Consider the following 14840-nt stretch of genomic DNA (forward strand, 5'->3'; position numbering starts at 1 on the left):
ACCAAGCACACACATACAATAAATGTTAAAACCCCAACAGAATTATATTTAAAATAATTCTTTGGTGTAGTTGGTGAAGAAGATTGTAGTCAACCAATATGTGTTGTGCCTGCCCTGGCTGTGCTCAGGGGGAGAGAGGAAAAGGCCTTCACTGCTGCTACAGCCATCCTCCTGAAAAGCACACCTTTTCTTGTCACCTGCATCAGTTAGGACTAGTGCATATAACAAAAAGCAAAACAAAACAAACCGTGGTTTAAACAAGATGGAACTTTACTTAGGTCACATAAAAGGAAATCCGGAGGTAGGTGTCAGGGCCCAGCATCAGTAGCACCTGGCTCCATCTTCCAGGCCACCTTGTGGTCCAAGAGGTCTGTGGAGGCTGCTGCTCTTGCTCTCATATCTGTGACAGGCTGATGGGTAAAAGAAGGGAACCCCTGGGCTGAGTCAGTGTTTCTGAGCAACAGTGAACTTGAAGTTGATTGGCTAGAACTTAGTCACATGACTCCACCAGCTGCTAGTGGGATACTAGGTTGGGATACATCTTTTTTTTTTTTTTCCCGGATGGCAATGGACCCAGTTAAAAGACAGGATTTTTGTTACTGAGGAGAAAGAGAATGGATGTGGGAGTAGGGAGCTTGCCCTCTGCCACAATATGTGCCCCCTTTTCAGCTTAACCACCTCTGTGGGCTCTTTGTTGGTGGGTTAAAACCTCACTACTCAAGGTGGGTGGTCCATGGACAAGCAGCACTGGCATCATGTGGGAGCATGTTAGATGTGCAGACTCTCAGCCCACCCCAGACCTGGTGAATTAAAAACTGCATCCTACCAGGGTCCCCAGCTGGTACCTTTGCACATTCAGTTTGAGATGTACTGGAGTAAAATCCAAACTCAAGCTTGGAATGCAAGCATTGGTTCTGTGCTTGGACCCCACCTAAACAGCCTCCTTTCTTAAGGTTGAGCCCTGGCTATACCAAAATTCTCACTGTCTCCTAGACCAGGCCTGTTTTGGTGCATTTTTGCCCCCATTTTTCCTTCTTCCTGAAACGTCCTTTGCCTGTTTATTTATCCAGCATCTTCCGAGAAGAAGCCCAAAGGTCCTGTCCTCTGGGAAGCTTTGTGTGATCTCCCTGACAGTGGGCCTCTTTCCTGGGCTCTCAGCACCTCGCCCAAACACCCATCACGTCACGTATGACGCCATTTAGTAATTGGGTTTCGTGTCTGGCTTCCCCACCAGCAAGGAAGCTCCTCAAAGCAGCTGCCTGGTCACCTTTTATCTTCCAAGTGCCCAGAACAGTCCCTGGAACCTAATAGAGGCTCCATAAAGGTTTGTTAAATTACTGCCTAACTTTATTGAGTGCTTATATTCTTTCAGGTTCTGAGTCCTTTCGATACATTATTTCACTTAATTCTTACACCCGCTCTCAGAAGTAGAGGGTATAAACCCATTTTGGAGATGAGAAAATCAAAGCTTAGGGAGGTTAACTCATTCCCTGAGTTCACTAGTAAGAGGCACAGTGAGTCTCTGAAATTGTAGAGACAGGACTCATGAAAGCCTCAGAGCAGAAAGGACTGAGGCCTGGATGTTTGGGGAAGAAGCAGGGGAAGATGGGGATGGGCAACTCCTCATCCTGTGGAAATAGTACCTGCATCTCAGATGCCTGCTTATTCCTCTCTGACTTGTAGTATGGATGGGTGGTTCTGGGGCAGACAGGTAGCCTTTCTTGCTCCTCCACCTTCACTTCCCTGTCCCCCTGCCCAGCCCATGCAGGTGCTGTTCTCAGGTGAGGCCACCCACCGCAAGTACTATTCCACCACCCATGGTGCTCTGCTCTCTGGCCAGCGCGAGGCTGCCCGTCTCATTGAGATGTACCGAGACCTCTTCCAGCAGGGGACCTGAGGGCCTCCTCGCTACCGAGCGTGTTCCTTAAAGAACCACTAACTTGTGACTTTCAGCCCTGCCCCTTGCTGTTGTGTACTCCTCATTTCCTAATCCTCTGGAGAATGGATTTGTATCTTTTGTAGAGCTAGACATCTAAATGGCTTCAGACCTGGCCCTGTAGCTTTTCCTTTTCTCCTTGCTGGGTGGTGACCAGGGTGGGGTCTGTTGATTTACCTCTGTGCTCTGACCTCTGACCTCCCCATGCCTCCCCTCATCTCTGAACTTGTTATTGTAAGTGCCTTCAATACTCTGCATTTTGGGATAATAAAAGAGGCTTGCCCTTCCTGTGCTCCTCAGCTTCTCTCTTCCGTTTTTCTTAGCCTTGTGTGTATATGTGTGTGTGTGTGTGTGTGTGTGTGTGTGTGTGTCTGTGTTTATCTGTCATATCCTCTTTGAGTGAAAGGATGGTGGGGGTGCTGTGGTCTGGCTATACCCCCAGAAAGGAAGGTGCCTGCCTTTAGTGGAAGGGGCATCCCCTCACCCCAATCTGTTTGTGGTTGTTTCCTTTCCTGCCCGTGAGACCCCTCTGGAGTAAGGGCCCCTCACTGCCCAGCCTCAGCTCCTTCAGGACAGGCCTGGGTCTGCCTGTTGGCCATTTGCCAGACTTCTCAGAGCCTGATCGGGTAACATGGCCACATGGAGTGAAGGTGAGTTTTATGGGAGGGGACACCTGTTGTGGCTCCATGCCAAGCTCAGATGTGTTAATTATTAATCAGTGTCACCTGGCCACAGGGCCCTGGGTCTGGCCCTTGGCTTAGCTTCTGTTGACTTCTGGGAAGGTGGATAGTCCAGCCATTTTTTTGCTGAGTGAAAACACAGACACTCACATATACACCCCTTATATACCCACACACACATACATCACTCCCACACAGATACACTACCCCACACCCTTACACCTATACGCAACTACACTTACACACATGCATAAAACCTTAAAGAACATTTAGTCATTTTCTTACTCCAGATTTCTAGTGACAGAGTTTGAATTCTATAGGGTTGAGGGGTTGGGTGGTGGAGGAAGTGATGAAAAGTCAGGTGCACCCCCTGGTCTAACTCTATGAACTTAGGTTGGGTCCACTCTTCAGAAGTATAGGGCAGTGCCCTTGATATGACTCTACGTCCTTTCCCCCTTCACCTCAGGCTGTGATGGACATGTCTAACACATAGATATTCCTCTGCACGCCTCCCTGCACCTGCCTGCACATCCCTACATGCACACCCTCCTACATGCATATACACCCCTACACACACGCCTACATGGACATATCTAATAGGCATCCTTGCTTTGCCAGGGTTGACCCACCAGACATCCCTCATGGAGTTTATGTCAGGGATTCATGTTCGCCTGATGCATAACTTGAAAAACTGTAAGTATATATTTAAAAAATATTTTTGAATAGAGGATCTATCAATGTAGTTAAAGCTCTAAAGTCATAAAAGGATACACTGAACAACCTCCTCCCACGCCTGTCCCCAATACCATTGCCACTTCCAATGGCCCCGTGTTATTAGTATCTTGTGTATCCGTTTTTAGATATGTCACTGTAAATGTATACTGTTCTCTCTCCTTTTTATGCTAAAGTGACAAAGTATTCATCCTGTTCTGCATTTTGCTTGTTTTAGTTAACATAATGTATCTTGGAGCTATTTCCATAACAATACTTAAATGGACAAGTGATACAGTCTTGGACCCTCCCCATGTCCTGGATTTTCCCCACCAACTGTGCTAGGGAAAGTGGTGAAAGAAGTGGCCCATCACATAAGTATGGGGGATGAAAGTAATACTTAGAGTCTCTGGATCACAGGTGTAGGAATTTTGAAGAACTCTATGAGGGTGAAGGGCTGGAAATGTTTATTTGGTGATTGCATGTTGGGGAGCTTCAGGTGTGCCCAAGTCAGGAGGGTAGTCGTAAGTGCTGGAGGTAGAGTCTCTTAATTTGACATGGATGCCAGCTCAGGCTGGGGAGGGTGATTCATCCCATCAGGGAAGCAAAACCTCCAGAGAGTTAAGTAATGCAAGTAATGCGCCTAAGATCACTCAGGTAGGTGGTGATGCTGAGACTTGATCCAAGGTCTGTTTGGTGCCACAGTGCAGGCTTATTCTAGTTACTATGTGATAAAAAGAAGAGGCTGGTGCCATCAAAAAAAATCTTAGGCCATTACCAGACAGAGTGGAACTGGGTACAGCCACACTGGGAGACTGTGGTGGCAGGTTCTACTAAAGCAGGCCATGTGCCTGCCAGCATTTCCACTCCTGGAAATATACCGAAAATATACCGAAATATACCGAAAAGAAATGAGTGCATATGCCCACCAGAAATATGTACCAGAGGCTAGATGTACCAGGGACACAGGATGAGTTCCTTGCTGTGATTAGGTTCCTGAAACAGCCGTGGCATTGATTGAAACCCAAATGACTCTTAGTGGTATCTAATATGGCATGCTCAGGCCAACACCTGTGCCTATGCCTGCTATACAATTTCTGTCACCTGTGGGAGGTCACTTGAGAGGAAAGTTCTTTCCTGGCACTGGATTCTATGTAGAATTTGTTGCATGGTTTCTTGTGCTGTGGGCATTAGTGAATCCATGGGCAAGGTGTTCAGTTATGGCTTTGTGGAAGCCTCAGAAATGTTCCTTCAGGGGGCCTGGGTTACTTGGCAAATACTGTCTCTTTCCACTGTTGCTGCTCTGGAACAGGTGAGGAATATTAGCTCCGCCTTCATGGGAGCCACTTGGAATGTCTGCCCTACCTACAAACAAAGGTAGGAGTGAAGTGCCTTTGGTTTGAGTCACTCTGCATTTGCTCGGGGCTGTCAGGATGAGCCCACAGGTGATCCCAAGGTGCAGAGTGAGGTGGGCTGCTGGTTCAGTTCTAGAGAACTGCCTGTCTAATTAATGGTCTGCCAAACATAATGGTATATTCACATGAAAGCCGTGTTTTCTCATAATGACCAGCTGGTGTCCCTTCTTCCATGCTTGGCCCTTTTAGCCTGTTCTCCACACAGCAGCCAGTGTGATCCTTTAAACTATATGAATCCAGTTATTTGCTTCCCTGGTTTCCAGCGATTCCCACCATACTGAGCATAAAAGGTGATTTCCAATGTCCTGTGTGATCTGTTCTGTGGCCTCCACTTCCTTCCGTGGCCCCCTTCTTTTGGCCCTAGCTGTCCCCTTTATCTGGAATGCTTGCCCCCAGGTAGTGCAAGTCTCTTTCCCTCATTGCATTCAGTTCTCTAATCAGCTGTCACTTCTCTAGGAAAACTTCCCTAAGCACCCCGTTTCACAGCACTCCCAGCACTCTTTGTCCCTCCCCTTGCCTGTTTCTTCATAGCCCTTCTCTTTCCATGATGTCATATTTTTTTTGTTTATTTATTTGTCCATCTGTCCCCCCGACCCCTTCCCCAGGATGTAGGTTACATTGTCCAAAATAGTGCCTGGTATAGTGGGTTATCAATGAATATTTGCAGAATGAATGAACAAGTGAATGAAGAAGCTGAGCTGAATGGCGTCATCCCCCAGACCCACCATTGGTGCTGGCCAGCAGTCCTCGTGGGCTTCCCTTGTCAGCTCCCCTTCAACTCTGACACCTCCCCTCCCCCACCAACTGTCAATAGGCACCATGGTCTCCTGCTTCACGGACAAAATAGAAGCCACCTGGAGGCAACTTCCTCGACAAATCTACAAACTGCTAGCCTTCACACCTGTCCTTTTAGACCAGGGGTCCCCAACCCCTGGGCCAAGGACCGGTACCGGTCTGCAGCCTGTTAGGAACCGGGCTGCATAGCAGGAGGTGAGCGAAGCTTCGTCTGCTGCTCCCCATCGCTCCCCATTGTTTGCATTACCGCCTGAACCATCCTCCCTGCTCCCCCGGTCTGTGGAAAAATTGTCTTCCACGAAACCGGTCCATGGTGCCAAAAATGTTGGGGATTGCTCTTTTAGACCTTTCCCAGGCACGATGGAAGTGTGTGACCCATCACTTGTGCATCCCATGCCCCAAACTCAGGGACTTTGCTTGTCCTTTCCTATCCGCATTCTCTCCACTCCGTGCTTGCCACCCACACTTCAGTGTCCTCACATCTTTCCCATCACCAACCCTCATCTTACTCCCACTTTTCCTTGCCTCTCTTTCGGCCAAGCATCACGTTAGCATTTCCTACACTTGCTCTCTCTGCATCCTTACTATCCTCACCCTAGCAGTGGTTGGTGGGGGTCCTCAGGCCGCAGAGGGAGACACAGGAAGGACTGGGCTGGTTCTCCTTTTCATGGCTGGGAGAGGTGAGGAGGACCTCTAGGTCTGCGGAAGCACAACCTCATGGGCTGAACCACATCCTTTGGCGCCATCTGCTGGCCATTTTGGAATGCAACCCTCTTGCTGCACAGGGAACATTTGTGTCCTGGATTCTGTGAGCTTTTCTGAATAAAAAAAAAAAAATTCAATGAATCATAGAAAGTACCTTTAATTAATGCTGAATAAGTTAATAAAGTAAGATTCCCCCCCAATATTGGCCCCCAAGATATTTTCTTTTTTATTCATTCGTTCATTCACTATTTTGTTCATCCAGCAGACTCTTGTGTGCCAGCTTCTGTGCTAGAAATGTTTAATTATGCTTCAGTATATAAGTTTATTAAGTAAATAAATAAGAAGTATGAACTTATTTTATTCCCCAAGTGAATCTGGACTGTATGATTTCAATTCTTTTAAGTTTGTTGAGGTTTGTTTTATAGCCCAGGATATGGTCTATCTTGGTGTATGATCTATGGTGCTTGCAAAGGATGTGTAGTGTGCTGTTGTTGGGTGGAGTGTTCTACAGATGTTGATCAGATCCTGCTGGCTGACAGTGTTGTTGATTTCCTCTGTATCCTTGCTGATTTTCTGTCTATTTCTACTGATTGTTGAGAGAATAGTTGAAGTGTCCAATTATAATTGTGTATTTCTTTATCCTTTCAACCCTATCAGTTTTTTTGTATTAATAGACTTTTTTAAGAACAGTTTTAGATGTACAGAAAAAGTGAGTATATAGACCCTACCTCCATTTTCCCTATTATTAACATTTTACAGGACTTCCCTGGTTGTCCAGTGGCTAAAACTCCACGCTCCCAATGCAGGGGTCCCGGGTTCGATCCCTGGTCAGGGAACTAGATCCCACATACTGCAACTAAGAGTTTGCATGCTGCAACTAAAGACCCCGCATGCCGCACTAAAGACCCTGCATGCCACAAGTGAGGACCCCACATACCGCAACTAAAGATTCTGCATGCCGCAACTAAAAGATCCCGCATGCCGCAAATAAAAAAGATCTCACGTGCTGCAACTAAAAGATCCTGCATGCCTCAACTAAAGATCCCACGTACTGCACCTAAAAGATCCCGCATGCCGCAACTAAAAGACCCCACATGCCTCAACTAAAAAAGATCTCGCATGCTGCAACTAAAAGATCCCCATGCTGCAACTGAAAAAGATCTTGCATGCTGCAACTAAAAGATCCTGCATGCTGCAATGAAGATCCCATGTGCTGCAACTAGGACCTGGCGCAGCCAAATAAATAAATAGATAGATAGATAGATAGATAAAATATTTTAAAAAATCCAACTACAGAAAAAAATCTTACATTAATATGATACATTTGTTATAATCAATGAACCAATATTGGTATATTATTATTAAATAAAGTCCACAGGTTAAATGAATAAACTAATGTCTTTTTCTGTTCCAGAATTCTATCCAGGATGCCACATTACATTTAGCCATCATGTTTCATTAAGTTCCTCTTGGTTGTGATGTTTTCTCAGACTCTCCTTGTCTTTGATGATCTTAACAGTTTTGAGTATAGTCAGGCATATTGTAGGATGGACCTCTATTAGAATTTGTCTGATGTTTTTCTCATGACTAGACTGGGGTTATAGGTTTCTGGAGGAAAACCACAGAGTTAAAAGTGCCATTTTCATCTCATCACATGACCTTGATCACTTTGCTGAGATAGACTTTGTCAGGTTTCTGTACTGTAAAGTTATCTCCACCCCTACCCCCACCACCACCCACCTCCCACCCTGCGCCATCATACTGTCCTCTTCGGAAGGAAGTCGCTTTGCAGCCCACACTTAAGGAGTTATACTTCCCTCCTTTAGAGTAGAGTATCTACATAATTTATTTGGAATTCTTCTACGTATGAAAATTGTCCCTTCTCTTCCCTTACCTCTCTCTATTTATTAACTTATTCAATCATTTATTTATATCAGAATGGACTCATGGATATTTATTTTATACTTTGGATTATAATCTAATACTACTTTATACTGTTGTTAAATTGTTCCCACTTTGGTCACTGGGAGCTCTTTCATTTGGCTCCTATGTCCCTTTGACATGCCCCCATCAATGCGTGGGTTTTTTTTCTTTTTTGGGCACTTCCTTACTTTCTGCACTAGTAAGATGCTCCAGGCTTATCTTGTATATTTCCTGCTTCTGTCATTGAAACAGCCATTTCTCCAGGGAACCCTGATTCCTTTTAATAGAGCTTGTTCTGGCTCGGGGCAAAAGCTAGATTGGTGTTGCCAGTTGTGGTTGTTAATGGCAAAAGTGACCTCAGTTCTTCATTTCTCCCTGCTTTGCTGTGTGATCTTGCATCTCCTCCCACTAAAGAGGTTGTTATTGGCTGAATTATGTCCCCTCAAATTCATGTGTTGAAGTCCTAACCCAGCTCCCTATAATGGATTAAAGATTATTCAGCAAATATTCAATCTCTTTCCTCTTCCTCTGGGAGCAGAATATATTTTCCTGCCCCATTGACTTTGGGCTTGGCCATCTGACTTGTTTTGACCAACAGAAAATGAACAGACATGATGTGGTATGAGCAGAAGCTCCCAGCATGCTTGCACAGTTGGGTTTGGCCTCTCGTTTACTTGCCATTTGTCATAAGAAGAACAGGTCCCTGATAGCTGATGTTTCAAGGAGAACATGGAGAAAGGGGAATAGATGTGAGCCTACAGAAGCCTGGAACCAAACCTACCACCTGCAGACAGACACATAAACAAGAAAAACAAATGCTTGTTCTTATAACCTGTGAATTTAGGGGTGGCTTGTTTTGCAGCATTATCATGGCAATAGTTGACTGTTACACCTCTCTATGGGGGAGTCATCTAGCCCAAGAAGGATATTTCTAGGCACTAGTGATAGAGTGAGCAATGGCCCATAGACTGGGAAGCCATCCACGCTACAGGGTGGTACAGTTCCAGCAAAGGGGCCTGGCAGGAATGGGCCAAGGGATTCAGATTCCTGGAGGATTCATTTCATGGCTTGACTGTGGCTTAAGGAGCTGGAAGAGATAGAAGCCAGTGGCATTTTTTTAGTTCCGTTCTACCAGACTACAGAAAGATCTTCTAACTGCCACTGCCCAGTTCTCAGCTCATGAGGAAGAAGTTTGTTCTAAAAATTCAGAGTTGCTGCTACTCCTCTTCCACCAAATGGAGAACCTGAGAAGCTACAATGTTTCCCTCTGCTCTCAAGGTCCCTTCTGACCCAGACCCACAAGTTTGGACAGTATTAAAGTCTTTTCTGAAGGTAGAAAGTTCCTGCAGGGAATCAGGAGGATGGGTGATCATTACTTTGTTCTCAGCTGCTCAGAAAACAATTCTTGGCAGTAGGACAGTCCTCGCTAATCTGATCATACCAGGTCTCCTCCTAAGTTAGGACTTTGCACCTGCTGTTCCCTCTGCCTGGAATGCTTTCTCCCAGCACTCTGCATGGTTTACATCATTACCATCTTCAGGCCTTTTCTCACACATCACCTTCTACCTGAGACCTTCCCTGGTACTCAAACTGAAAGTGCAACATCCTGTAGCCTCAACACTTCCTGTTCCCTTTCCCTGTTATATTTCTTTTGCTTATCACCATTTACTATATGTTTTGTTGTTATTACCTATCACTCCTGTCTCTCCTGAAATGAGAACTCCATGGAGACTGACATTTTTTTTTAAATGGATGTATCCCCATTGACTGGGCACATAGTAGGTGGTCAGTAAATATTATAAAATGCATGCATTGTTTATTGATCGTCACCTGGCCATTTGTTACTGGTTGAGAGGCATCAGAGGGCACCTGGGCCCATCTGAGCAGGTGCATTTCCCACCTGGGGTTGGAGGAATACCAAATGCCTAATCTGTAAGAGGCCCAGGCATTTGGTACTTGTAGGCTTGTCTACTAGGGTGACTATTCCCTGAGAGCTTGAACATAAAAGCTCTCAAGACCAGCTTCTGAGGGTTCCACTCTGAAATTGGACCCATGATAAATGAGATTAGAGACAAGTAAAGCAAACTTCAAGGTACAGAGTGAGACAAAAGGCTGGGATTGAAGCATGAGATGGGAGGATGGAGAGGGATATATGATGAAAACAGAGGCACAATGCACTGGGAGATGGAACCCTGGCCTGGGGACCGATCTCCATGCCTGGTGCACTAAATAAGTGACTCTTCCTTTTAACTTCCTGGCTTGGTCTCTGAACTCACTAGTGGCTTTCAGACTACAGTTTGACTTCCTATCAGGTTCATTTATCATCATGAGGACATTGGCTTGTGTGATAGTTAAATTATAGTTCCCATTAAAAATGAGCACATTGGCTTTGGGCTTATGATCTTCATGTCCTAGTGAGTTAGGCCATCTGTGTCAGCTTTTATGAGACTGTGGAACACTGTGGAACACCGACCAGACCCATTTTCTGGACCTGTAATACTGAGGACCTGCCCCTTGGCTGGAGGCAAGTTCATTGAGCAAATAATACCTCATTGAGCCTTTTGGGGCACAGCCAGCCAGATATTTCGTTGTGTCCCCTTTTACTTTTTACTAGTCTCTTTCAAAATCCCACACATTTGGTCAGTTAGGGAAAATGTCCTTGAGGTAGAGGGCTTCCAAAAAAAACCCCTTGTGTTATGTTTGTGGTGAGAGGGGGAACTGTTAGCTTATGCTGTTTCAGATTAGATAACTGTCACAGGCTTGCAGTGTGGTGACTCGCCTATGTGACAGACACTGAAAGCTGCCTGCCTGATATCCATTGCTTCCTTCTGCTGCCAGAATCGTGATTTTTTTCAGAACAGCAGTGTTACCAACAGGAGGCAGTGATCCACGTTGCCCTAAAGCAGGGTCGACAAACTTTTCAACAAATTTTTTTTTTTTTAATTTAGGCTTTGTGGGCCAAGAGATAACTTTCATACAATACACCTGTCATGAAATATTCTCCTGACTTTTTTTTCTCCAACCATTTAAAAATGTATAAACCCGTTCTTAGTTCATAGGCTGTACAAAGTCAGGTGGTGGGCTAAATTTGGCCCACTTTGCAGACCTCTGCTCTAAACCAATCACTCCATCTTGTTTTTTATTTTACCAGCCTCCCTTGCAGGGTGGGCATGGCACCCACTTCTGGCCCTTAAGACCCAAGTGGAGGTGTGCTGGGGAAGGGTGGTTTGGGGCAAACTTTATTATCTTGATAAAAGGAGGCAGATTCCATAGCCCAGACCCTTCTCCGTTTTTCTCCCCCTTGAATATGAATGTGAGTTATGGTGCCATTGGTCATGGTGAAGCAACAAGGAGGATAAAAACCAACACACCGAAGACCATGAAGCAAAGACAGTAAGAGCTTGTGTGTGTGACTTACACTGCCAGAAACTACCTACTTCATAAATTGTCAGGTGAGAAAAATAATGACCAATGTTTAAGCAGCTTCCTTATTACTTGCAGCTGCATTTTTAACTGATCCAGTGTGCTAGAGATGTCCTTCATTATGTGCTCCACCCCTCCCCCATCTAGGAGAATTACTTTGCCCACAGACACCGGTACACAGACAGCTGTGTTTTGTATCACATGCTCCATCTCATTCCCATCTGCCTGCTCAGCTGTTCAGACCTGACCTCAAATTAGTCAATCCATAGGCTGGCTAGTGAACCATGATCTTTGTGGCTGGTCTCAGGAATGAGAGCTGAGACTCCTATGGTTTCTGGCAGGACAGAAAAAGGTGGATGCAAACAGCATGATGGAGTCACATGAATGGCGAACTCCTGGAAGGAATGTCCACAAATGTCATGGGTGAGGTACTCCTCCAACGCATCCTTCCCTCCTGCCCCTGGCTCTAAAAGCTCAGCCTGTTGTGGCCCCAGTTCCTGGATTTCTTCTTGGTTCCAAATTCACCCTGGAATTCCTGCTTCATTCTTCTCCAGACAAGAGCAATTTGAGAATGTAGGCCAGGGGCTTGTTCAGCACTCCCTTTGTTTCCCTGCTTCCACCAAGGGGTGGATCGGGGAAGGGAAGAAACGCCAGCCCAGACCTGCAGGAGAGCTGAGTGCAGCCCCACTTCCCAAAGGTACCACCCCCAGCACCACCTGGGTCCACTGGGCTCCCCAGAGAGTTATTCTGAGCTGAGAGGCTATGGGACGGATTTAGCCTTTACAAGCATCTGGTTTTGTGCTTCGCTGAACCACAGAAGAAGAAAAAAAAGGAAATTCTTTTCCAAGTGGACAGTGAACATGTAACCTCCTGGGGGTATGACAGGATGGGAATAGAAACAGGGTCAGGAGGGCACTGAGGAGTCAGGGATCTGACAGGTCACCAAGGTCCCAGACCTTTCCCCAGGACCTGTCAGTGCCTGGAGCAGGAGGGACTAAGGGACTAGCTTGTAGTGGTGGTAATTGTGGTGAGGGGCCTGCAGGGGAGAGTGGGGCTCCAGGTGGGAGGGGTGGGTGGGCTGCAGGGCACCTGGAGCAGGAGGACTTCTTTCTGCAGAAGTCCGGGGTGTAGCTGGCTCTCTGGCTGGGGAAGAATACAGGCTCTAGCCCCTTGAGGACTGGTGGAACCAGCTGAGGGGAGGGTCTTGCAAAGATGGTGATGTCAGCCAGCTATCAGGTTGGCACTGGGGCAGTGTCCCAGGCAAGGGTAATGGGGCAACTCCTTCAATCTAGTATTTAATGAACACTTATACCTAGTCTTGAGCAGCCCAGGGTCAGACAGTCCACTTCCTCATAGTGGATGAAGACATGGATTCTATCAGTGGACTCTAAGCCAGGATGAGCTTGGTGTGAGCTACTGGAGAGGCTGAGGGCTACTCAGGGCTTAATTCTGAACAGGGGGTCTGGGAAGAAGGTCTTGGGAAGATAATGGCAAGTGGAGAGGGCGGGCAGGCTCAGGGCCTCTGGGAGCCTGAAGCCTCAGCATCAGTGGCCTTGTCATGCCTGCATGTAGTAGAGGACATGGCTTTGCATGAGGCCGGTGGGCTTGTATTTGGGGTGTCTGGGGTCATCCAGGGGAGGGTGAGCACGCATTTAGAGCTAGAGTAGACCCTTGGGATCCATTTATGTACAAGTGGTCATTTAGATGATTTGGAGTGGATGAGATTGGGTAGCAAGTTGAGATAAGAAAAAAAAACCCTGAGGGACACTTAAGGGCATAGAGAGGCACCTGCACAGGAAGGGGGGGGAGAGAAAGAGGGGGGGGGAGAGGGAGGGAGAGAGGGAGGGAGGGATGGAGAGAGAGAGAGGGGGAGAGAGAAAGAGAGAAAGCGGGGGAAAGAGACGGAGGGAGGGAGAGAGAGAGGGGTGGGGAGAGGGAGGGAGGGAGGGAGAGAGGGGGAGAGAGAGAAAGGGGGGGAGAGAGAAGGGGGGGAGAGAGAGAGAGAGAGAGAGAGAGACTGAGAGAGAGAGAGAGATTGAGAGAGAGAGAGTATGTGGTCAGGGGACCAGAAGATCCCAGGGGTGTGGTTCAGGCTGGGAGAGGAATATTTCAGGAAGCAGGGAGCAGCCACCAGTGTGGACTATGGCAGAGACGGGGGTGGGGAGGAGATTGGGGAAGTGAAAGGTCCCAGGTGACTTGCAAAAGCAGCCCTGGGGGATGCTGGGTCAGAGGTCCTGGAAAGAGTGTGGGAAGCAAGCAAGATGGGTAGCAAGAGCCCAGCTGGAGAGGAAGGGTAGACTGGAGCTGGGGCCTTGGGAGGGAAGTGGGAATGCAGCTTTCTAAGGAATTGCGTGTGTGTGTGTGTGGTGGGGGGGGGAAATTGGGCAAATACCAGTGCCCTTGGAGGCTTGCTTCTCTTTCTGTCACATTTCACAAGACCATCCTCCTTCCCACTCACAGAATCCTTCAGGCTTCACTCAATCCCTTGAGGATTGTGTAAAGGAACTCCTAGTCCCATTTTGATGGGTACTGAGAGTCTTCCCCGCTCCCCCAGTCACCTTGACATTTCACAGGGGCCTCCTGCAGTCTAGGGCCCCATTTTTTATATGCACCTCAGGGACAGTCTCTTTAATCAGTTGTATGGGCTGGGCTGGGGTACCTGAGGAGCTTCTCCCAGATGTCCCAGAATCACTTGCAAGAGGCTACCTCCTCTAGAAGGGCTGTTGCTATTCCCTCCATTCCTCTTGGCCACTCCAGGACTCTTTGCCATGTCCTGAGAACAAGGTCAGCAGCTCAGTGCTTTACAGATGATTAGAACTGGGATGCTGGATGCCTCTGCTGTGGCACAGCCTCTCTGGGGCTCTGTAGCCCCATCCCGCTCTCCTGGAAAGCTCCTTCCCTGGTGTGGAGGGCACAGGAGGAGGCAGCTGTGTGCAGAGAGTCCCGTGTGCAGGAGACATGAGCTGAGGCTTAAAGGTCAGATATGTTTTGCTGATTGATCATCAAGCCTAGAGAAAGTACTGGGCAAGCTGCTGACCCCACCTGCCTCTACACCCACTGTTATCCAGGACAGGGAGGCCCCCTAAAATCCTTCTGATGAAGGCTCCCTCCCTACATTTCTCCCTTGTCCTCACTGTCGACCTCCTGTGGGCTCAGCTGCCCTGGCATGTGGGAACCCTCTTAGAGACCCTCCCCTGCTGTTGAACCCCTGCTGGGGAGCCCAGAGTTCAATCCTCTGACACTAGGGTCTGC

The 14840-nt window shown here is 47.3% G+C and overlaps 1 protein-coding gene across 10 annotated transcripts in view; it reads left to right on the plus strand.

The window, feature by feature from the left end:
* Positions 1-14840, plus strand: part of SMOX (spermine oxidase) — a 67215-nt gene that overhangs the window by 36597 nt on the left and 15778 nt on the right. For 3 of the 10 annotated variants that reach the window (XM_079944301.1, XM_079944302.1, XM_079944303.1), the window contains 2 exons: positions 1235-1324; positions 1760-4756. In XM_079944301.1, coding sequence (XP_079800427.1) covers positions 1235-1324; positions 1760-1897 — 228 coding nt within the window. In that variant the 3' untranslated portion in view covers positions 1898-4756. Of the gene's footprint in view, positions 1-1070; positions 1740-1759; positions 4757-7001; positions 7659-14840 lie in introns of those variants that run through there. The other 7 variants (XR_013831520.1, XR_013831521.1, XR_013831523.1 and 4 more) reach the window with 6 other exon arrangements.

Source organism: Stenella coeruleoalba, assembly GCF_951394435.1.
Source record: "Stenella coeruleoalba genome assembly, chromosome: 15".
In the NCBI taxonomy this organism is placed as follows: domain Eukaryota; kingdom Metazoa; phylum Chordata; class Mammalia; order Artiodactyla; family Delphinidae; genus Stenella; species Stenella coeruleoalba.